Below are 24,654 nucleotides of genomic sequence, written 5' to 3' on the forward strand. Positions count from 1 at the left end.
CGGGACTGGAACCATTTCATGCCACAGATCAAGAAATGCTGCGGTATTTCCTTGCAGCAAGGCTTTTGGCTAAGAGAAAGATGACAGGACTTGTGAGGCAATATTTTCAATGCAAAAACGTGACGATGAAGTATTATATTACTGGCTACTTAATCCTAGCAATGGGCAGGGGTTTTTTTTCTTTAAGAATTTTAGGGTAAGTGGAAGATTACTTTAGAGTAATCAGTTCTGTATTTTTAATCTAAAATTTTATATCTCAGGCCTTATTGTTAATCACGTGAAGGTTGTGCTTTATTCTGAAATACACAGTATTCTCTGTTAAACTTATATTAAATCTAAAATTATTTCTCTAATTGTACTTCTGTGAAGTGTGCGCTCTACTTTGATAGTCAGTTTCAAAAGTACAACTTCCTGGGTTTTTTTTTCCTTCTTTCATGTAGTTCATTCACAAATCATGGCATAGAACAGTGGCTAGAGAACAAGGGATTGCTTTGTTTTTAAACACTGTATGAAGCAATCACACTTTGTGATGGAAAAATAAAATTGTCTTCAAAATTTCAAGTAATTGCCTGTAACTCAGGTGTTTTTCTGCAAACACAAATAAATGGCAGGAATGCAAACTTTTGATAAAGTTAACAATGGGGAGCACAGTTAAATGCAGCTGTAATGAGATTATGAACTACGGTTTATATCTATATAGTAGTTTCTAAGGTTGTTCTGATCTAGATTTAAGCGAAATGACTTTCCCTTTTATCGTGGAGGAAACTATTTTTTTTCTTAAGTATACAGCTTATGTTTTCATACAGCTTTAATTGATCTTTATAATCGGGCCTCATCCTCCTCAGATAAATGGAAATTTCGCAATGTTCAGTTGTGTTACTTTTGTTACTAAGTCTTGAGGGACGTTTACAAAGGTGCTATGAGAGTTCAGTTCTTAACCTTGGTTGTGGTTGTAAAGATAATCTTCTGATTTTGAGCAATGTGTAAGTTAATGTGGAGTCATCTTTCTGAATCTGCAAAGGGAAGGCAATGCTGCCTATGCTGCTGCATGTAACTTTGCTAAATAGAGAACAGATGAAGTGTAAGAGACAAAACTCATTGGTTTTGCTGCACATCTGTGGGAAGCAGTTGAAATGTCAGGAATCATGCCAGTGTCATGTTGCTGCATGCCAGAAATCGTGGAGGCAAATGCACTTAAGTTAATTGGTCGAAAAGAGAACTAAAATGGTAGAAACTAAGGAAATGTAGGAAAAAACAGCCTTTTCTGTTGCAGCAGCAATCCTGGTGAAAAGAGTAGTAAAAAAAAGTTGTTGCTCCTAAATACTGTTCAGTAGCTAGATAGGAGTATTTCATAGTTACAAGGGTCTTACCGGTCTGGATCTAATGTGAGAAAAGAGCTTATGAAGAGAGATTAGAAGCAGTGCTCTAGGTTTACCCAAAAAAAACCCCACTTCCTTAAGAGCTTGTGACATTTTTTTTCAGGACAGTGACCATAATCTTTAATGTTGGGATAGTTCCATAGTTTTCTCTATTTCTTTGGCTTTTTCAGTGAAACTTGTGTAGGGCATCTTGAATGGCCTTAAGGTGCGTCTGTTGATATGCCTGCCACCTTTTCTCTGTTATTCATCTGTAATAAAGAGAGGGAGCTGCATTATATTTGAGAAAATGGGAAGCATTAGGCAAATCCGATATTCCTTTGGAGGGAAAAATATTGTTGCCTCTAAGGTATAGAAAGCTTTTTCCTTTACTTGGGAATCCAGTTTTCTGATATGGACATAAGAAACAAAGGAGATGTGGGGTGAGGAGAGAGGGAGGCTTGCTTTGGGGTTTTTGTATGTTCTTTAAATCAAATACCACTTTTGATTTTTAATCGCTTTCAAATTGCGTTCTGTTGATGATTGGGTTTAGTTTTGATTTGAGGGGGGAAGGGGTTTGGAAGGCTAATCTCTGACCTATATTTTACTTGGCGTTTCTGTCAGAAATGACCAGAATGTAGCACAGTAGTCCAGAACAGTGGAGAGCAAAAGCTTCTCTAGCTCTGTTACACTGCCTGCATGAGGAAAAAACACTGGCATTTTGTTGTCACCATACTGCCTTACAAGCTTGTATGCTGTTTCCTGTTTCTAGTATTACTATTTTCTTCCACACTGAATACCTCTTTCATATCGTATTACCACTTTATCTAAACTTATTGCCTACGTCTTTGTTACTTACTGTGCAAGGACTCTGAAAAATGTGTGCAGTTTTTGGCAACTCTCAGGTCAGGTGAGATGATACATACAGTCAACTAGCGTTGACTGTCAGCCACGCTTGGCTATTAACAAGCCTTTGGCGTCTTATCTTCATTGTCAGGCCAAGGACTTGAAACTTGGATGGTGATGCTGCATTGAGATTAACTGGTTTCACGTCTGAAATCCAGTTAAAGCGTTGGCTGGTTTGGCAGTTGGGTGGACCAAAAATACCGTAATTTCTGTGCTATGAGCAAGCAAGTGGGCAGTGAAAGCTTTCCATGAACGTTTAACAGTGTATTTGACTTGCATGTCAGGCTAGGTCACTGTTGCCTTAAAGGCTAGCATGGCTGCTGAACCAAGGCAGTCAAAATTTTTGAGTACTTGAATAGGGACTGATGTGCTCTTTACATAACCATTTGTGCCTAATGTACAGCACCAGCATGCGAATACGCAATTTAATTTGGCCACTCTTATGCATATACACATACACATATAGCAAGACGGTTAGACCCTGTCACACCCTGATACTGATATTAAATAAAACATTAACAAGCTGAGTTTCATCAGTAGTGTCTTCAGTGAGTGCAATTGAAACAGGAAGGGTAAAAGCTGTGCAATAGAATGAACGTTAAGTCCCATGTGTGAAAAATGTATCTGATCATTAATCATATCCAGCAACATTAGATCAAACTTTTGCCTTTTTGAGAGAATTTTAACAGCTTACCAAACACCAGATTTGAAAAATCAGTTGCCTTAAGCTAGAACGCAGAAACTGGTGTGCAATGGTGCATGGGCCTCTCTGTCCCGTTTTGCGTATGTGATAGGCAGCACCAGTGTGATCTTGTCCGCTATGCTGGACCACTTACTACTATCAGGAACGTGTACTCTTCCTTTTCTACCAGCTCCTGCTACTGAATAGCATGACAGCAGTCTTATGTGCATCATAAGGACATAGCTCTTGATTAAGAAAGATCCTTCCCTCTTCCAAACTGACATTATTGATCTATTCAAACCACCTACTTTTTAACTGTCATCAGGATGACCACTGTTTTTCATGCATCACTTAGATGGCATAACTGTCGTAATGGTATGTGAATGTGATAGCAACCTACTGTCCACTGCTACCATCACCTGCAATTAGTGGATTCTAGTGAATGGGGAAGAACTGGCTGAAATAAACGTAAGGCCAGTGTGTTTGCTTGCATCTTGGAGATGGACAGATTCCATCTCTTCAGGCAGATAAGGATTTTTATCTTGAGCACTGCTAGCAAGACAGGTTTTGCTTGGCTCAGGTCATGTTTGCTAGGTGGATTCTTTAGCTGTTAGGAACTTTTCTTTATTAATGAAAACTTCCATTATAATACCTATAAATAAGATGTGAAAACTTCATTGAAATACCAAGTGTGACTCAAGTGAGCAAAAGAAGAAGGATATGGAGATGATCAAATACTGGAGATTGTGTAAATTAATTGATTTCACTGGGAAAGAGTAAGGTTGTAGTTTCATACTGTAGTTAGCTGATCTAATGATTGCCTTTTGGAGTAGGAGTTTTCTGTCACCAGCTGTGCAGTCCTACTTTTTTTTTCTTTGTACTTGCTCTAAGCATTCGTGGTGAGTTGATTCAATGAGGTAAACTGTCAGAATACTGTAACATTTTAGTTCCCTGAGCCTGCCCGCTGTCGGGTTTATATTGCGGTTTAGTTTCTTATTTTTGACGAAGAGTATGAACATTAGGAAGGAATGTAGAGAGTAACTGATTTTAGAGGGTGAAATCAGAGTGTGTGTTAAGGTGGAGGCATGTGTGTGCATATTAAAAAAAAAAAAAGCATGTTAAGAGACTGGAGCAACAGAAGTGAATAAAGAGGAGGCAAGCGGCAGTGAATGAGAGTAACATTAAACTAGGGTTTATAATGGGGGAAATATTTTTTTATAAGGAGAATGATATTATGTTTATAAGTAGTTGATAATTTTGATTAAGAATGCTCAATCCAATCTGATGTGGCCAACCCAGGTAATTGACCTGGCCGTTGCCTAACTGCTAGTGACTCTTTGTGGTGGTCAAACTGACAGCAGACTGCATAATAAATGTATTATTCTCTACTGATGGCAGCCACTGTCATCTACAAACTGCTGTCTTTGTGGAGCTCTCAGTCCATCACATAATCTTGTTGAAGGTGAGTGCATGAATGTGGATCTGTCTAGGAAACATTTCCCACCCATTTTAGCATTCTTTTCTTAACCGCTTCCTTTTGTTTATAATATTTGACAACTTCCAGACCTTGGGAAAACATTTGGTTCCAATCCAGTTTGAATATAATCACTTTGGATTGATCTTGAAATGTTGGCAAATATCATTACACTCATATTAAAAACTTACTATGATATGTTCATGAACAATCTTTTTGATTTTATGAAATGAGAAAGAGTTTTTCAGTCTGCAAAACTTAAAAAGATTATGCTCTTGCTGGATAGTGAACAGCTGGATTATAATAGTTTGAGTTTTTTTTAAATCTAAGATAGAGTCATATTACATTTGATTGATGAAAGTGCTTATACTGTAGTAATAGTAATAATTTTAGTAGGATCTCAAGTAGCCTGATACCTCAAACAGCATTCTACCTTCTTATTCTAGTAAGAAAGATATTCTTAGCCCTCTTCACAAATCATAGCATGGTCTCCAAACCCAAGTTAGCAGAGCCTGCGTGCGCGTATAAAAGGCAAGTTTAGGGATATTTACATTCTCAAAGAATAGCCTAATAGATATCTGCCCCTCCCTTTCAACCCTTTATAATGAGGGAGATTAGGCACCTTTTCTGATCACATCTGTTGGAATATGACACATGCTGAGAAACTCTCAGCACAGGCCAGTCTTTGGCTATTTGGTGCTTTCTAGACCATGTGCCCTGTATGTGTACGGATTTGAACAGCTTTTTCATGCTCAGCTACTTTGAGGGTGCTGTTTTGAAGCTAAGTAAACTTCTACAGAAGACCGGTAAGGTGTGCAACAGTGGAAAAGCTGTGAAACTGACTATGCCGAATTTTACTACTGCTTTACAGGAAAATGCATAAAGAAATAAATATTAGAAACTTCATGGAAGGAGGGCAATGTGGAAAAAGAGCATTGGACAGAAAGTTGACGGTGTAACAGAGAGAATACCCTTTGTGAACAGGGATACTTCAAATTTGGTCAGGCTAGACTGAGCCTAGTAAAAAGTGGAGTTCCCCTTGTGAACTCAATGAAATATACTTCATGTAAGAATCAAAACACTGCTCCATTTCTAGAAGCTGTATTTTTTTCTACCTTTTTATTGTCAGTAGGCGATATTTCTTTCCTCACTTGCACAACTTGTAATTGAGGTGAAAATGTCATTAGACTTCATGTGGGTACAGTTATGGGGGTATGCGTGAGAGGCTAGGATAGACAGCGTTCGTAAAACGTGTAAGGTATGCTTGAAGAAGACTCTCTGTACAGTTTTATTCTGGAAAACATAGGAGATGCAGAATACTTGCAAAGTGTTGACCCATTTATTGATTAGTGGATAGTGAAATCAAACGTGAAGGAAAATATATCTGAATGTTTTGTGAAGACTAGGTTGAACTGAACTGACTGGTTTAGTTTTTAATACTCAATTTTGGGGATTTTTTTTTTTTTTTTTAAGTCTTCGACAAATGCTCTTGCTAGTCAAGAGTTACTGAGTGAATGCTATGGTGAAAATGCTTGAACTGACCTTTTTGGCATATATCCTACTATTTGAGCATCTCAATAAGTTCTGCTTTTAAACAGAAATTTGATTTGATTACATAGGGTCAGACTGATTTATAAAGGCACTCGCGCACACAAATTTTGAATGATAAAGCCAGCAGGAAAATCTTGTGCAGGCACTGATAGTTTAGTTCTGGGTTGAGGCAGTCAGGTTTAGGGAGATGCCTTTTGCTGTTCCATAGAACTCTGTTCTGATTCAGTCGGATTATTTCACGTCCTGATGAAAGCTTGCTCCTTAATTTTTGAAAATTCAGTTCTTGCAGTCCCTTTAAGGTACATTTGTACTGACCTCTATGGCCAAACCTGAGGGCTTTTTGCTACTTAACAGCACCATTAAAGCTGCCCCTTTTGGATCCTGTGGAGCCTGCAACCTGTAGCAATGCTGCACACACTGTTTTTTTTTTTCTTTTAATCCTTTAGCCAAGCTTTTTCTAACAGTCCTATCAACTTGCTTATATTTAATGCTTGGAGAAGAAAGTAAAGTTAGGACAAGTAAGCAGTGGGACCACTGCTGTCATCTGTGCTTTATGTCTGCAGTTAATCCATAATATATCCAACAGACGGACTTAATTTCTGGCCCTGTAGCTGAGCAGAGCTTGTGACCTTTATCTGAGTTGTTGCTGGGAATCAAACTGAGGCATTTTAATGTAGGTAGCCAGTAGGTCTGGCTTGAGAGGTACCATGGAATTGAACCTAACACTGCACTACATGTTACAGAAGTAGAAGCAGCCCAAGGAATGAATTTAAGGACATAGATACAAGCAAAATAGATCAGCTTCTGTATTTCTCAGTTTACTGCTACTTTCCCTGAATCAAAACTCCTTTGACATAGGCCGAATTAAGTGCTCCTACAATTCAAAGTTCTTGCTATTAAGTGGGGCCATATCCCTGTGTTTTAGAAAGAAACAGAATCACAGAATGGTTGAGGTTGGAAGGGACCTCTGGAGATCATCTAGTCCAACCTTCCTGCTCAGGCAGGGTCATCCAGAGCACATTGCACAGGACTGCGTCCAGGTGGGTTTTGAATATCTCCAGCAAAGGAGACTCCACAACCTCTCTGGGCAACTTGGTCCAGGGCTCAGGCACCCTCACAGGAACGATGTTTTTTCTCATGTTCAGATGGAACTTCCTGTGTTTCAGTTTGTGCCCGTTGCCTCTTGTCCTGTCGCTGGGCACCACGGAGAAGAGACTGGCCCCGTCCTCCTGACCCCCTCCCTTCAGATACTTGTACACATTGATGAGGTCGCCTCTCAGTCTTCTCTTCTCCAGGCTCAACAGGCCCAGCTCTCGCGGCCTTTCTTCAGAGGAGAGATGCTCCAGTCCCCTCATCATCTTGGTAGCCCTCCGCTGGACTCTCTCCAGTAGTGCCATGTCTCTCAGGTGAAATGTCCTGTGTTTCAGTTTGTGCCCATTGCCTCTTGTCCTGTCACTAGGCACCACTGAGAGTCTGGCCCCATCCTCTTGACACTCTCCCATCAGATATTTATGCACATTAATAAAATACACACTGGTAGTCTATGAGGATAGAATTGCAAAACATATTTTCAAAACTTTCTTCACCTAAAACAAAAAAACTTGGGAAACTACAGTTGAGGATGTGAATTCAATGTGTTTATTTTGGGGTTTGTTCTTAATGTTCTCTACCTGTTATTTTCTGGACTGGTTTAAGGAATATCCTGTAAGTTTATTTTAAAAAGGTTGCTTACTGTATGCCTCTTGTTTGTTCATGGGCACCGTCTACCCTGTTTTCTGAATGGCAAATGGATTTTTTTAGAAAGGAAATATAGGATGTTACTATGTAACTTAAAACTGTTATAGCACACATGATTGTGTAGACTGCGTTTTGTGGGAACTGCTTTATTTTTTTTCAAGCTTTTCTTTTTTTGCGATTATTCTACCGTATATGGTAACCAACTTGTTCTTAAGTTCCAAAGAATATGGTTTTGTGGTAGCACAAAGATGATTTTATTTAATTCTGATCTTCCCAATATATGTTTATTCTAAGGAAACTTTGGTGTGAAAAGCACCTGTTTCAGCTGACCAGAAAGACCAGATGTTGGGTACAACTCTTGTGTGCTATGCCCAGAGGATTTCAAAATAAGCAATGTATTTTCTTGATGCAGAAGCGAAACAGAATAAAACAAGTCTACTTCTCCTGCGTACCTCTTTTTCGTGTCTAGTGCTCCTGCTTTTTTTTTTTTCTGTAATCTTATTGCACGCCTTGTGTGCTTCGTTCCTGTTCTATACTTATCCTAAACACCATTAAGAAGTTAGATAGTTATTTCAACTTAGAATTTTTATAAATATAGTTTGGAATGTTATGTCTTTGAAAAAGAAAGGTTTATCTGCAAAGTTTAAATATTTGAAGTTTAGCGTTGAGAATTAACAGCCTTTAAAATGCCTTCCATTTTTTTTTATTGGCAATATATGAAATGCTGAAAATTTTTTCCAATTCAGAAAGTCGATAAAAGAAAATTGGAGCTTTTGCATTATATTAATGTTGACAATGGAAGTTAATGGTTGGTTTGCTTTACTATAGAACAAAAATCATTAAAGCCAGTGCAGTTTTTGAACCTTCCAAAAGTTGTGTAATGCTGCCGTGCTTTGACTACTGTATCTTATACAGGTGACTAGAATGATTTATCTAACGTCAAGTGTCTGAAGTAATACTTGAAAAAATGCTGCATGTGTCTGTCAATTCATTTTACTCTGTAATGATTTTAATCTTTCATTTGCCACATAGAAAATGGATTTTGACACTGAAGAGAGTACGTTAAACATTTGCAAGTGTTTTAATTTGTGATGTTTCAGATCAGTCACATTTCACTGCTGGTAGTGAGAAATGTAATTTTTCTTCTGTGGCTAAACATATTCAGGAGCCAAAGATTTTTGATTTTTTGTTTATTTGTTTTTTGCTTTAATTTTGTAATTTGCTACTTTTTTACCAGCCCCTCTTGGGACAACGCTCTCCTTCCAGGTAGAACGTAATTTTTATTTGGGGAAAACGGAACGATGTGTTTTGTGTCAAATGCATCATGCTTGAGACAGTTTTGTCACTGAACTTTGTATTCTAGCTTTTGCTTTAGTGAGTCTTCTTCAGAGTGCCTTTTACCTTATGTTTCAGTCATACTGTAGTAACTTCAGCACAATATTCTTACCGATGTGCCCCACGATGTGCCCCACGGTTTTGTTTTGTGATAGTATGCTCTGTACCATCAGCAGTGCCATCTGCTGTCTTCTTTCAGGCATATCTTCAAGAAGAAAAAGCCCAGGGCAGCTTTAAAAGTTAACTGAATGGTACTTTCACCTAGGACATTAAGCAGTGTTGTCTCTACCTCAGTATCTGTTATGCTATGTTGCAGTACCTGTGGTTATCACTTGCCTGTCGGAAAGTGTGGAAAACTGTGGAAAATGATTTCAAAGATTCCTAGTAAACTCCCTGAACTGATAGGAAGGCAGTTCAGAGTGCTTTGAGTAAAACCTGACTCTGAATATCTATAATGTGATGAGGTGCTGCTAGGCTTGTCTTCACCAGTATAAAATGGCCCTATCTGCCTGTCATCCAGTGGGGCAGCTCTCCTGAATTTCCTGTCGTCTGTTGGACTTTTCCTAGGATAGCTTTCTGCTATGTTAACAAGTTGAAGCAGCCCAAGAATCTGATAGGTGCACGTGTCAAGGCATGCAGCTGGGTGCAGCAAGAAGGAAACTCTGCCCTTTTCCAGTGACAGGGAGCTGTTATATTGGCACATGTCTTGTACCCTAATTTGTTCTTAAGTACCCATTAGTGCTCTGGCCCAACAGCCTGTTGGTTATTCAGAGGTGAACATATCAATGGTTCCTGCCAAAGCTCTTCTAGTGTGTTGTAACTATTTAAACGTTCTGCCAGAAATAACTCTGTCATTGTTTAATGGTTATATGGGATGTCGGGGATCTAGAGCCAAATTCCTTTTCTGAATCAGAAAGGCTAACTGTAGTCTTCTAATTTAGGTGGGCATTTGGTGGGAGAGTTGGCAGAGTTGGAAGGTCCTGGAACAGGCTGATCTAATTCATCTCTGGAGAGGTAGGAGAGAGAAGATTTAGGATAAAATGGCCTAAGAACTATCCCTTGACAACCTCTGCTGAGACCTTCCCAACAGCTCCCATATCCCCTTGTACACCACTCGCTCTTCTTCCCTCCCTGAACTGCAACTGATCCGCTTGCTTTACTATTCCGCTTTACCTGTTTCTTTTTATAGGCAACCAGAGGTTCAGGTTACTTTAAAATAAGTGGCAATGGCCCAGAAGAGGAAGGCATGGCACCCCAAGTCAGGGCTTGTTGTTTAATAAAATGGCTTGAGAAGTCAAACTCAGCCCTTCTGCTGTTCATTAATAGAGATAGAAGGCTATAGCTACCAAATAGTGCACTAATGTAGCCAACAGGTCAAGGAGTAATGTATCATGGAAAGGACATGCTCCTTGACATGTAATGTAAGAGGCAGTGGTGTGCATAGTCTTTGAATATTTCTGTAACAACATGTTGAGACGAAAAGGCTGGGCATCACAGCTCTGAGGAGTATGCGTGTAATATTAAACCTACCTCACTTAACACTCACCCAACACCAGCCCCACACACTTTAAAAAAAAAAAAAAAGTTGGTTTTTATTAAATGTCTAAAGGAACAGGAGAGCGCAGTGAAATAGTTTGAAAGTAATTTGAAATCTATAATATAGTAGCACTGAGCAGTTCTAAAATCCCATCCTCTAGAGGGATAATAAAAGTGTAATGTTAATTTCACATTGTACATGGCAGAAGCTTAATATTAATTTTAAGTACTGTTTCTCTTAAATACTGAACACTGGTCACTGCCGTACACTTAATCTGTAGCGTTTTCACAAGGATACCTAATAAAAAACAAATAATGTTTTGTTATTACATTTTTATGATGCTTGTACTTAATCTTTGAAGAAATGTAACCGTTAGGTTAACAACCTGAGTTAAATTCAGGCATTTCTTTTGATTTAGGACTTACTTAAAACAGTGTGAAAGATATGAAATACATGTAGTAGAGAACTGATTTTAAATTCTGCTTACTATACTCATTTCTGGGAACAAATCAGACAGTAAAAGTGGATCAGGAATGCAAAATATAGTTTAAAAGGTCAACTCTTTATCTATGTGTTGTCGGGGAGGATGAAGGCCACTTTATTTTTTCTATCATCTACTTTCCTGGTCTTTGCTTACCTTATTGGTAAGGTCCTATTCCCATGCCGATCCCCTTCAGTGTGGGAATATGCAGTCACTTTGGAAACAGCTGGAGGCTGCAGTCCCTTCTGCTGGGCTGTATTAGTAGACCATGTGAGTACTCCTACTGTGCTTCGGTGAAGAAGCAGGTGAAATAGTTCAACTCGTCTTTAGAGTGGTATACTTTTTAGCTGCGAGTCAAGCTAATTTAGTGGATCTTTGCACTGAAGCAAATTAGGAGCACTCCTGAGCTCCTTCTAACTAGCAAAGCTCAGCTGAGGGATAACTGCTGCAGCTAAATTTGGGAGAGTGTGTAGATCAGTGCCAGCCATCAAAAAGGTCTCTCTGTCTCTCTCCTTTTTCTTTTTTCTTTTCCTTTATCCTTATCCTTTTGTAGTTTGGGCTGCATTTGTGCTTTTTTTTTTTTTTTTCAGTATCTATCTAGATATGTGCATATGGATTCAGGCAATTGTAGTGGGTACTATAGTCTGACAAATGCAATATTTATGTCTATTTATATCACTTAGATTACTGAAGGGTTAAGCAGAATTTCCGAGCAGACATATATAAACTTAGGTCTTTAAACTGAGCTCAATCACTGGGTAGAAATTGTTCAAGTTAGGTAGACTGTCTGATTGAATGTTGCATCTGAAAAAATATAGCTGCCCTTCTGGTTGTGCCCCCAGCTCTTTTTTTTTTTTTTTTTGGTCTAAGTTTTCTCCCTCTCTTCCCCATCAGAGATTATATTAATTGTGTTACAAACAGCAGGAGTCCAGTTGCTCAGTTGGATTCCAGGAACAGAAACTACTTCCTCTTTCTCTGAGTTTCCATCCTATCTGAAGTTAGGTGGCCCACATCACCACAGAAATTGGTGTCTTCATCTTGCCATCCCGTTACTTCAGAATCCTAATTATCCTTCATGTAACAAACGGGGCTTCAACACTTTTCTGAGTGTGGATGTTTTTTCAGATTTCCCAATTTTGAAATCAAAAGCAGGATCATGACCAATTTTGAACCTGAGGAAATGTAGAGTAATGATACTGCTTCCAATTCAAACATGGGACTGCTAGGTGGCAGGTGGCTTGCAAGATGTGTATTTCCCTTTTCAAATGACTCTCCTTGCAAGAAAACATAAAGATCGATTGGGTCTCTCAGTACAAGCACTTTCACGCTCTTAGCTTTCATGTCTCAAGTTGAGACTTATCTCAGAATACAAAGAGTAATTATATATTCATATCTTTGCAATTAAAACACAAAGACTGTTACACCACAAATTCTGTATTTAACCCCCCAAAAGAACAGATTTAGGACAACGTTAAAGTCTACTTCAGTCAGAGCTGTTCTTTTTTTCTTTCTGGTAGACTTGGCTCAGTAATTGTCTTTATCAGTCAACTGCAGTAAGAATTGCACAAGTATCTTCTGTGCAAGACTGGCTAAGGGGATGTGTTCGTGACTTCTGGTTGTTAGCTGATGACATGAAGAAGCTCCAGCTGAGTATGCAAAGTGATAACATCTTCCACAGTAAGGCTGTGGTAGGAACGCATCTAGAAAAATACCAGAAAAAAAGATCTGTGGTCATGTGAATATCTGATTTATATATATATGTGTGTGTGTGTGTGTGTATATTATATGTATATTCTTCTTAGGGGCAATTAATGCAGTGTATCTTATATTTCTATTGGATTTAAGGCCTATTAAAAAAAATCAGTTGATCTGTTGTAAGTTAAAAAGAAAAGAACATCAGTTTTTCTGAAAAAAAAATCCCTGGCTGCTCTTTTTGTTCAGGCAAACTGAGGACCCCCTTCCATCTCGTTGGTTCTTACAGGTGTAGAATTCGGTGTATGTTTTCTCCACTTTTACTGTGAAGTCTGTAGCACCTTGTTTTTGTGTTTGGGGGGGGGAGGATGAAGGCTCTTTACCTGCCATGGAATTTTGGCCTGTAGGTATTGCTAGTACAAAATTCTGATCTTCATCAGTTGAAACTGGCTTACCTGTCCACATGTGCTTTTTGAAGGTTGTAAAGCAAACACAAGAAGCATCTTTGTGATGAGAAGTAACGCCGCAGTGCACTGAATTCATTATATGATTGATGGGATACTGTGCTTCCATTTTTAAAAAAAAAAAAAAAACCCACACATGCAAAACTCATGTTGTGGTAATTGCCAATTCATAGATACAGACTTCAGAATAAGATTTTCAGGATGATGTACTCGTACTATATGTAGGCAAGCAGGTGTTTCTAAATTTGGTATGAAATAGTGCATATACATTCCTTCATTCAGCAGAAGTTACTGAACTTTCTCATTAGATTTTCCATTTAAGTGTTGCATTGAATATATTTTTCCTTTGGATGCAAACAATATGTTGGATTTGGAGTCAATCTGTGACTGTGTATCTTTTTCAAGAGTCTAGACTTTCCATCTCTAATTAGATGCTGTATTGCATAATTGATTCTGTAATCTATGCTTGCATTAAAAACTGACTCTTAGAATTGCTCAGATAAATTGTAATGTTCAGTGTTAGTTCATAGCATTTCATTTGTTGAGTCTGCAGATGTGAAAATTTTGTGCATCTGCAGCTGAAGGCTTTTAGTGCACAGAAGCCTTTATAAATGCAGGCTTAGGAAATTTTCAACATATTCTGCTAGTAAGGAGATTATATATTCTCAGAGAGCTGGGTAATGGAATGCCCAGATGAGAAGTCTAGATGAATGCAGTTTTTGGCATGAAACTGATAGGATTTTAAGCAGTTAACACCAACTCAAAAGAAGCAACTCTCTAATCTTGCACCTTGATGTAAGGGAAGGGTCAAATGAAGTCCATAACTATTACCATAATTTGTTTTAAAGAACTAGATGAAGAAACTCCTGTGTTTTCTTACTTAGTAAGATGAATTTTATTTAAAATGATCATATTAAATAGTACCTTTGTCAAGAAAGTGCTAAACTTAGGAATGTCAAAGCCAAAGATGTCTCCTTATCAATACAGCAGTAATTGTTGCTGTGAAGTGTTGCAGAATTCTATAGCTCCTGGATATAGCAAGTGATCATAGTGAATAGCATTAAGTAATCATCTTGCAGCATTACTTTATATCCTCAGAAGCAGCAGTTCACAGGGCGAAAGAAAATCAGACTTAAGCATGAGCAGAGTTGAGGTTAATAGGTATCTCCCATAGTGCCACAAAATTAATGGCACCATGTATAGGGCGTCTTGGTTGCAATCACTGGAGCATCCTCAAAAAAGTTCAAAGTACAATACTAGGCTATAACTTGGTGGTCAGGACTCCCAGGTCTGAAACAGGTCTTCTGACATTTGTCTGAAGATTCCTTTAAACCTTAGCCCAAAGAAGGAGATGGTTCAAACTGCAAACTCTGTCGTACTCTGATTCTATGCCTAATTATGCTGGAAATATGATAACACTATACTATTAACATGGTGTAAAAAGTACCAAGATAGGAGAAGCGTTGTGTAATTATTGTTTACCATACTATGCTGTTAGCAGCTCTGTCCGTTCTGGCCAAAGGGGAAACGTTTGTAAGGTTCAGGCCTGTCCTTAATGGAGTAGAGTGCTGTGAAGTGGATTAGTAGTGTCAGAGCATGATACTTGTATGTGGTTGTTTGACTGTAAGTACACTGCCTATTGCTGCTCCTTCATCAATTCCTTAAGCTGGCCCTGATATGCCACATAGCTTGGCAAGATTCTCCTTGTGTTTGCACGTGTTCGTTTTCTCAAGATTCCTGGTAGGAGGAGGAGTGGGCTTTTTTTTTTTTTTTTTTTTTTAAAAGTCAAAGCGAGATGCTGTAGTTAAGCCTCAACATTTCTCTTAAGGTTTGTATGGTCAGAAGCCCCATTTCTTGTTCTCACTTATCCTCTTCCCACAGTGAAAAATTAATTTGCCTATAGTATTTCTAACAATTTCTGCTATAAAGGCATGCTGAGCTGTCTCTGCAGGCTTTTAATTTGCAGCAAAAAATCAATCCCTTTTTAAAAAGGGGTTAATAGATTTGTATCTATCTAGAAGTATATTAGGAGGGAGGGTTAAATTTTTCCATCTTAAGTGTAAAAAGTAAAAATGCTGTTATGTTGCGTTTCAATTTTGAGTGGTAAATCATTCTTATAAAGTCATCTTAATAAAGACTTAATGTGCTGCTGCCAAAGCAGGAAACAGTTGTTCACGTCCCTCTGAAGTCGGTTATGAAGCTTTACTAGTTTGAAACATGAGAAGAATGTCAATATGTACTCTCCTGGCCTACTTCATTTGTTTAGCTGATCTTTTAATGCTATACAAGTAGGCATTAGCCATGCTTTTGAGGCCTCTATGAATTTGAGTTAAGGTTAAAAAATCTGAAACTAATGCCTGTTAGTAAACATTAGAAAGGAAACACGACACTATGTTATAGTATAACACCATTGACTGGGTTTTCAGTGCGCTTTAAGTCATGTCCGTAACTGCCTAGATTATGTGTTTCTTGTGGAGCGCAGGAACTCCTGCTTTGTCTCACGCGGTGCTGCAGACGCTTGGCGCTAAACACGTTAACAATCAACCTTGCTGTACTAAGATAAGAGGCTAATTTTACAGGTACAGCATTTCACAAATCATTATAGTTGACAGTTCAGAACTAGAGAATTAATTAATATTTGGAAATCTAGTCAAATGGGAATATTTGGAGGCTTATTAGAAACAAGTGTCCCTGCTGTTTGGTACAAGGATTTCTAGGTCAGAGCGATGACTGTTTGTGTGGATATCCTTAGATAAACATGACTAATTACTTCTGAAAGTTCAGTTTAATCAGTTAATGTATCCCATATAACTGCTTATTTACTGTAAAGGAGAGCTTTCCTGAAAATATTGTGCTCTAGATGCTTTTTTTTTTTAATATCTCTTGCCTGATGCTGTGATGGTTCAGTGAGTGGAAACATCTAAGTTTACTGACATCTGGACCTGAATTTCAGTTCTTTTTGTTCTTCCACAGTGTAGGCAAAGAAATCTGCTAATGGCCTCTGCGTAGTTGTACTTCAGGTATTAGTCTTGTCTTAACTGATTAAACAAGTAGGATCCTGATGGGTCTTACAGTCTTGAGTAACGTTAGCTTTATTCTGTTGAAGTTAGTTTAAGGTAAAGCAGTGATATTTTGGGGGGTGTTAGGTACGTGAAAGATTTTACTGTAGATTTTAAATTTGTGTCAGAAGTGATGCATATTTCTGAACGTATCCATTTTATCAGTAAGCAGACAAAATGAAAAATACACAAGCTCTTATAGTCTAGTATGCTAACTCTATTTAGAGGTCTTTGATGTTGGTTTTCTCATCTAATCTGCTGTCTGTTACGGTATTTCATTTAGTCACGGGACTTAATATAATCTTTTACTAGTGCTTTCACTAATGAATTTCTCATTAACTAAATTTCAATTGGAGTATCTGGTAAGAGGGTTAGTTTTACAGGTGTTGTTGCTTGCTTTAGACTTTAGACCTGGTGTTTACTCAGACTTTTCTAAAGTTAAACTTTTTTTTAATTGCGTAGCATCAGTACCCATAGCCTTATTGGTCTGGCTTTTAAACGATCATGGAAAAAACAGTTGCAATCTGGGGTAACGTGCACTGCAGTTCTTCTCACAGCAGTCTGATACCCCATTTAAAGAGTGATGAGACTTTGTATGAGGTAGATTTTGCCATTTGAAGTTTGAGAAGTCGGGAAAACTGGTTATTTGCCAGAAAAATGGAAGACTGATTTGGTAGCAATCTATACGTGCCCTTCTGAAGGTAGATTGGCGCTGTGGAAGACTGAACTCAAGGTGTGCACGGGAGGGCTTTTGTCCTACAAGGAGTGTTCTGCGGAGAACGTGCACCAGCTTGGAAGATGAAAGTGCTAGGTAGATTCTCTCTTATTAAAAGAAGGGAATGTGTCAAGGCCATTAGATTGATGCTGTGTGAACAAATAGACTGATTCAGTTTCGTATTACTGCATTACTTCATCTTTCACTGTTACATGGAACATAGCAGCAAGAGATGCACTAGGTAACATGCTATTTCGGAATGGGAGTCTTGCACTAATTCTTCTGTGATCCTAATTCTGTTTAAATGGTGTTCTGGATGTAATAAATAATTGGTTAGCAGATTATATTTGAAAGGTAACTTTAAAAGGGAATTAGAAAATGAATGGGGTGTTTGTCAGAGTGATAGAAAACATTTTAGTGTAGACCAAAAAAAGGCTGTCATATTTTGTCTTTGTGTGTGCACTGGTTGTCGAGCTAAAGGAAATACAGTAATTAATAACAGAGTGGGAGAATCAGAGCTTGGTAATTTACTTTAAAACTCTCTAGATTTAGAGTGGACCATTGTATTTATATACCAAATGAGGCATTGATGTTTAATTACTTTCTGGATCTTGGAAGACAGCAGAATTAAGGTTTGCCTGAAATTTAGGTGATTCTTCTTATACTTTTTTTAATCCTTCCCTCCCCCCCCCCCCCACTTTCTCTCTCTTTCTAGGTTTAACTATAGATCAACACATCATCTTGCATCCCATGGGTTTTATGAATTTCTAAATTGGTTTGATGAAAGAGCATGGTATCCACTGGGAAGAATAGTAGGTGGAACTGTAAGTATTATAACAGTTACCTAAAGGTGACTTTGCAGTAATTTTATTGAAGTTTAGATGCAACTTTGACATGGATAGAAGGAGGATCTTAATGGAATATACTTTTAATTGTCAATTGCAGCAGAGGGAATATCGAGGTGTTTTTAATTTCTAGCAGCAGTTAATTTTTAATTTTCTAGCAGCAACTAACTAAGTTAACGTGCTTTAGTCCTTATCTAACAGCATACTGTGAACAAGAAGTACAAAACTGAGTGATACCTTCTTATGTAGCAACTGTTAATAAATAGGGAGGTTATGACTCCTGTAATTCCAGTTTTCTTGTGTGGGGAAAATATCATTACACAATGATGCCCTAAGAGATTTAGACAACTGTATTTCGAATGGATTTTTTTTGCCTTTTTTCATTTTACATGTAAGTTGTAATCCCATAGTATATTTTGAGTGGACATTTTTCTGTGTGTGGAAAATGTTAGGGTTTCCCTGGGAAAAGATCTTTTGGAATTAAATCAGTGGGAGAGATGTATGAAGCATCAGAAGTGGGTCAGATTGGTGTTGATGTGTGTTACAAAACAAGAAAGGTGTAAGAAACAACATTATCAAATCAGAATACAAACATATTTCATTAGTAGAATGGCTGTAGTAGCATTAAGTAACGCAGTCACGTTTGACACTGAAAGTGCATTAAAACTTATGTTAAGTATAGGAAGTGCCATTTAAATGCATTTACAAAGCCTTTTGTAACAACTAGATAACCATTTGTTTTAATATCTTAGAGGTACCTGTGAGACACTTTTTATGTAGCATTTTTCTATATCTGTCTGAAGTAAAAGCCTTAGGAAATAAAATGAAAGTTGTGATTGCATACTTTATTTTGGAAGTCTTATGGCGTATTAAGTTTTTGTAATTTATCTTGAAAATCATCTGTCAAGGATTTATGCAGAGGAACATGAACATCACATGATCTCTCTTAATTTAATTTAGTACAAAAGCTGTTTTAATTCTGGAGCAAAGAAAGCTAAGACAATTGAAGTCTATATTAATTTTTCTAATACATATTGATTTTTCTAATGTTGATAAATGTGGGAGGGTAAAATTACTATTAAGAATGTTTTAATATTCTTCAGTATTTTAGGATCGATTCAGTAAATTTGTGGAAGTCTACGCTTTCCTGGAGGATACCTTAGTGCAATTTTATAGGATTTTATTTTAATACTTCAAATCCAAAGATACCTACAAATATCTTGCACATGGATATATATATATACGGTCAGCTCACCAGCTGTCAGTCAGCTTTTTAGCTTAAAAAAGCTCAATAAACATTTCCTTCCTCTACGGGCAAGGAGAAATAGAAGAGCTGCATGGTGTACTTTGGGGAAAAGTGGGTAGGGCTGGGATTTTTTTTTATTTTTGCTTTTTTTTTTTTAAAAAAAAGCTCTTAGCTGTCTTGAAATTCTCATGCAAACTTTAGCTTCTGATTACATACCTTAACCACGAATTCATCTCATTGTATGACAAATATCAGGCAAGACAGGATATTATCTTTGTGCTGCATATTCATTTAGAAAAAGGACTGTTACCCAAATGCTAGCAATTACATAAACTTTAAGAACTTCTGGTGTTCAAAGTTGTTGTCAAAACACGATTAAAGCAACACTAAAATAACTTTGTTAGCTTTATCTGCTCACTGCTGGTATCAGCCTAAGAAATGACTATATTTCACTGTAAATTATATGCAAATAAACCTACCTCAGTCATTTTCTGCACTAATCTGGGTGTGTCTGTTCTCCTTTCAGGTGTATCCAGGACTGATGGTGACAGCGGGCCTTATACATTGGATTTTAAATATGCTTAACGTGACGGTCCATATAAGAGATGTATGTGTGTTCCTAGCACCAGTTTTTAGCGGCCTTACAGCTATTTCTACTTTCCTGCTCACCAGAGAACTGTGGAACCAGGGAGCAGGGCTTTTAGCTGCCTGTTTTATTGCCATAGTTCCAGGTTACATATCTCGATCGGTAGCAGGATCATTTGACAATGAAGGCATAGCTATTTTTGCACTGCAGTTCACATACTATTTATGGGTAAGTATTTGCTAAGTCTTCTGCTTTGGGAGGGTTTTTGGTTCCTCTTCCAACGAAATGACTGATTTTTCTTAGGATCCAAATTGAATCCTTACTTTTTCTTCCTCCCTCTCATCTCTCTTCCCCTTGGCTTGGGATCAGGCAAGTACTGAGAAATCACATGATTTGAACCACTTCATAATAATGCTCTTTAGTTTATTATGTAAAACTATTATTCAGCTGTACAGATCCCCTAATAATAAGGGATCTATACATTTAAAACAAAATAAAGGGTTTCGTCGTTGTTTTGCAATTTTGGAGGTGTTCATGAGGCTCCCTGAGTATCAAACTATCTTCCTTATTTAGCTGGTGGAAAGCAGTAGACTCTGAATATAAAGCACTGTGAATTGTCTCCTGGGGGAGCTGTTGAGTATACGGAGGGTCTAGTCTTTGAAGCATCCAAACTAAATACCCAAAGCTGTCCACCCAGCAGGATATCCATACTGTTTGCATGCTTTCAAAAGTCCTAGTCTCATATATTTTAATTAGTCTACTTGCTAGTGCTGCTTGACTGTCATAAGGCAGTTGCATATGAAGGAGTATAGATAAGCCAAGGTTTTTCTGGCCTGTTACATCTACTATGGAAATACCACAAATGGCATAGCTATATAGTAATTCAGCACAGACACAGCATGGTAGTGACCCTTGTGCCTGCCTTGAATTTGTGTACTTTTCATTTTGGGTGTCTGTTGAATGATATAATATGATATATATGGCCAATACAGCTTTTCCCATGATTTTGTGGAGAGTTCTGCTTTTCATAAGCAGAAGTGTACTCACAAGCTTTCTAGCTTTTGAATATTTCAAACTTGGGATATTGCTGGTAGGAGTTTAGCAGAAGGGAATTCAAGATTTTCATGCTTGAGTAGCTGATGTTACTGAAATGCAGGCTTTGAGAAAAGGTCCTCTTATTAAGGATTTTTTTTAATCTTGACTTAAAATCAACTGCAGCTCCAGATTCATGCTGTGTTTCTTGATAATAATAGAATCAACCTATGTTATTGCTTGGTAATAACTAAAACATGATAGCACTTATCTGTTCTTATGGAACTCATTTAATTAGACTGCGTAGTGCAGTAATGTTTGCATAAAGTTTTGTAGAATTATATGTGGGCCAGATGTATTTTATAGATAAACTTACATCTTCATTTCAAGTCAGTTTTTTGTTCTTATTTTCCCACACCACAGTTGCCACTGTCAGTGTTGGGCAAAATCATATTTCTGGCCCAATTTATAGTTCCCTCTAAACCTGTAGTTATATATGGATGCTATCATTAACTTCAAGCGAGTTTTCCAAAATTACAGAATAGCTCTTACCTCTATAATAGCAGAGCTGGGGCTGATGCCAGCCAAAAGAAGCCATGTATAGTCCACGCTTACAATTATAGTGTAGTGTAGTACGTTGGACAAAGTAGCACAGAGTGTTGCAGCTACTTTCTGCCTTAGATGATGAAGCAGACGGTTGCGTTGCATCCTGCCTCCCCCTTAACTGGAGAGTAGGTATAAGCTGTCGTACATCAACTTTTTATGCACTGGAGTTTGGTTTTATGGACATCAGTTCAGAAGCGTATAAATATAACTAGATATGTACTAAAGAAGTTCTTTTGACAGACTTTAGTAAAATCTAGCTCTTCTGTCTTGGAATGAAATTTTGTAGTGTTGTCCAGTATTTGTTTGTTACTCATACCTGATTGTTTTTAAAGGTCAAGTCAGTGAAAACTGGGTCAGTCTTTTGGACAATCTGCTGCTGCCTATCCTACTTTTACATGGTAAGCTTTTTATATATATATTGCAGCTAAGCTATGTGAGCAAGACTGACCTAATTCGTATGTTGCTAAAGCATAGCAGAATGAGTTTTTAATCTTTTGTTGGGGCCATAATGTAAATTTGTTTGCTCATTTTATTATCAAATACTTAAATATGAGTAAGACGACATGATAAAAATTGTTTCAGTTATGTATGCTTAAATTTAAATACTTGTAAGTTTCAAAATATCTTTTAAAAAACTGTTTAATAGCTTTACTTGCAAATTCATTTTCCATTGTGAATAGAAACTTTGATTCAATGAAATTTGTTTGGTTCAGGTGACTTAAAGTGGAGTTTTGGTTGATATTCTCATGTGTGTATCATTATTACTAAAATAAAATAATAATTTTTATACCCACAGTTATATTTTTATATCTGAAAACTGCTACTTTGGGTATAATTAAGCCATAGAATAAATCAGAACTACTGAATGAATTCAATGACTTATGCTATGCAGGAAGTCAGATTAAGTTATCATGAAGTCCCTTTTCATTTTTGATCTATGAAAATGGAGGCTATTGCAGAGATCTTCCTAGAAGCGAACAGAGACAAAACCAATAGTAAAATTGAGGAGATAAAACAAGTAGTAAAATTGGGGAGGAATTGGTTTCTTTCCCATCCCCTGTCTTCTGAAACCTTACACTTGAAGAATTTTGTGGTCTGAATGAAACAAAGACCTTTATTTTCTCCTAATTCATGAATGTTTGTTTTTTTTTTATGGCCACCTGAAAAATTGAGGAGGAAAAGTAGCCTCAAAATGACTAAAGGTGGGACGGTCAGGATAATTGCTTGATATTAAGATCAAGGTATCATATATTGCCTTTTTTGCAAGTCTACTTATATGGCTGTAAGGAACTCATGAGTTGTTTTGCATACCTTAATTTAAAATACAAGACTAAATCAGAGGTTATCTGGATGCTGCCTAGAGTTTTCTAGCTTTTATGTTCAGTTTCTGGTTGTATGGGATTTTTTTTTTCTTCTGTTCTAACAGCAAATAGTAGCGCTTTGTCAAGTCACAGAAGAGGGCAGCTATCTCCTATCAAAAGTACATTTATTTCCTCCCCTCATTTCTCCTCCTCTCCTTCTGCTAAGTCATTAAATAAACAGTCACTTCAGCATAGCATTGCCATATATGTTACGTTACAGTGAAGAGATTTTGTATATGTGGTACAGATTTCTGTGCAGTACAAAATCAAACGGATAGTTTTGAGTCGTTATGTTTATATGTCTTCATCTTATATGTTAGGCTGATTTGATGGCGTCCTCTGAAAGGCGTGTTCATAAATACACAGATAGCAAATAAGATACTCTGACAATTTTACTACTGAAAAATCACAGGAGAACAAATTCTCCCTTCGTAGTCTGTCATAGCATCTTGGTCTGTGGAATTGTATGAAAGGGAAGGAATGTGATCTGGAGCGTGCATGGTGACAGAAGCTACAAAATCAGTGTCATCGTCGTTATATTCAATCCTTGAATGTTATTTAGTGTTCTTTTATTATTTTATTTTAAGTATTATCAACCAGTTAAACATTGAGATTTGTCCATAGCTTAGTATCAGTGATTAGATGATAAAAGTTTATTCTTTACAAAGTACCCACTTCCACCCTGAGTGGTGGTTTCCATATAATGTATTTCCTTTTGTGGCAGAATTTTGTTGAGGTGCCCTTCTAGGCGTTTTGCTCAGGTAAAGTTGTAGGACAGAACGTAATTGTACTCTCTGTTCTGTTGCACCCATGTGTTTTTGTCTGATGGAATCGTTACATCTTTGCATTACCAGTTGAGAATTAAATAAATGTCAATTTTGAGGTGGTAAGGTTCATTCCTCACTGGGAAAATTGGGGAAACAGGTCTTCAAAAGAGGAACAGATATTGCACGGACTGACAAAAATCTTTGTTGATATCTAAATCTGCTTGAAATATATGCCTGACTCACTGATGTGGTAATTTGACTCATAGCATTACATCCACAAGGAGAAGGGTTTTTTCTTGCATTTATGATATCTTTAGAATTTACTTGACTTATGTCAGTTTGGCTTGGGATAGCGTTTTGTGAGGACAGTTTAAAATAAATACAAAGCCTTACACTGAGGTGTTCCTCATAGGAGTAATAGCATATTTCCACTGCTGTCTTTTTCCTAGTCTATGAGGAAGCCTCAGCTGTGTTTGAAAAGTTCAGAAATGTATCTTCAGGTTTGTTTGTTTAAGTGCATAGATTTGGTTTAATTTTTGGATAATTAGAGAATAGCGTTAATTAAAAATGCAGGTCTTTATAAACTCTCAGCTACCTGCGTCATTCACACCTTTCCCTAAATATGACAGTGTCCTAATTTAGATTTTTGTTCTCATTCTAGTTTGTCTTATTTGTCTTCATATAACATTTTGTCTTGATAAATAAAATTGCTTGTGTGCAACATGGCACTTCATTCTAGTGATTTGTCATTAGAATCAGGATTAGCTAAAATGATTTTCTAGAAAATTTAGTAATTTTCTGTTCTGCTTGTTCCAGATTGTCTGAATCTGTTTACCCCAGATTTTTAAACACTGACTTGTTTAGTACCAAAACGCAGTACTTTGCTTTGTCCTTATTTTCAAGTTTGTTTTCAAGAGCATAAAGTCATTTGGGTTCCTTCTTGGATGCTGTGGCTTTAAAAATATATACATGAGTCTAAGCCCTAAAGTATGATTAAAATACATTTGCTAGTGCAATCTAAAAATGAAGAACTGGGGTAGGCATGGCACATATGGGAGAAGTCTAGACTTAAATTTGACAAGTGAGCAAAACATAGACTGCCTTGTCAACGTTAGCCCTTCTAAATATGTTAGAAATTTAGATAACATGTTGTAATGGTAGCTCATTAAATCTTTATGTAAACTAACAATGAGTGATAGATTGATAACACTGTAGTATTTCCA

The 24,654-nt window shown here is 37.3% G+C and overlaps 1 protein-coding gene across 2 annotated transcripts in view; it reads left to right on the forward strand.

Moving 5' to 3' along the window:
- STT3B (STT3 oligosaccharyltransferase complex catalytic subunit B) overlaps positions 1–24,654 on the forward strand; it is a 51,152-nt gene that overhangs the window by 1,180 nt on the left and 25,318 nt on the right. For both annotated transcript variants that reach the window (XM_068935497.1, XM_068935496.1), the window contains 3 exons: positions 17,704–17,812; positions 19,606–19,893; positions 21,636–21,701. In XM_068935497.1, coding sequence (XP_068791598.1) covers positions 17,704–17,812; positions 19,606–19,893; positions 21,636–21,701 — 463 coding nt within the window. The remainder of the gene's footprint in view (positions 1–17,703; positions 17,813–19,605; positions 19,894–21,635; positions 21,702–24,654) is intronic.

Source organism: Struthio camelus, chromosome 2 (genome assembly GCF_040807025.1).
Source record: "Struthio camelus isolate bStrCam1 chromosome 2, bStrCam1.hap1, whole genome shotgun sequence".
Taxonomy (NCBI): Eukaryota; Metazoa; Chordata; class Aves; order Struthioniformes; family Struthionidae; genus Struthio; species Struthio camelus.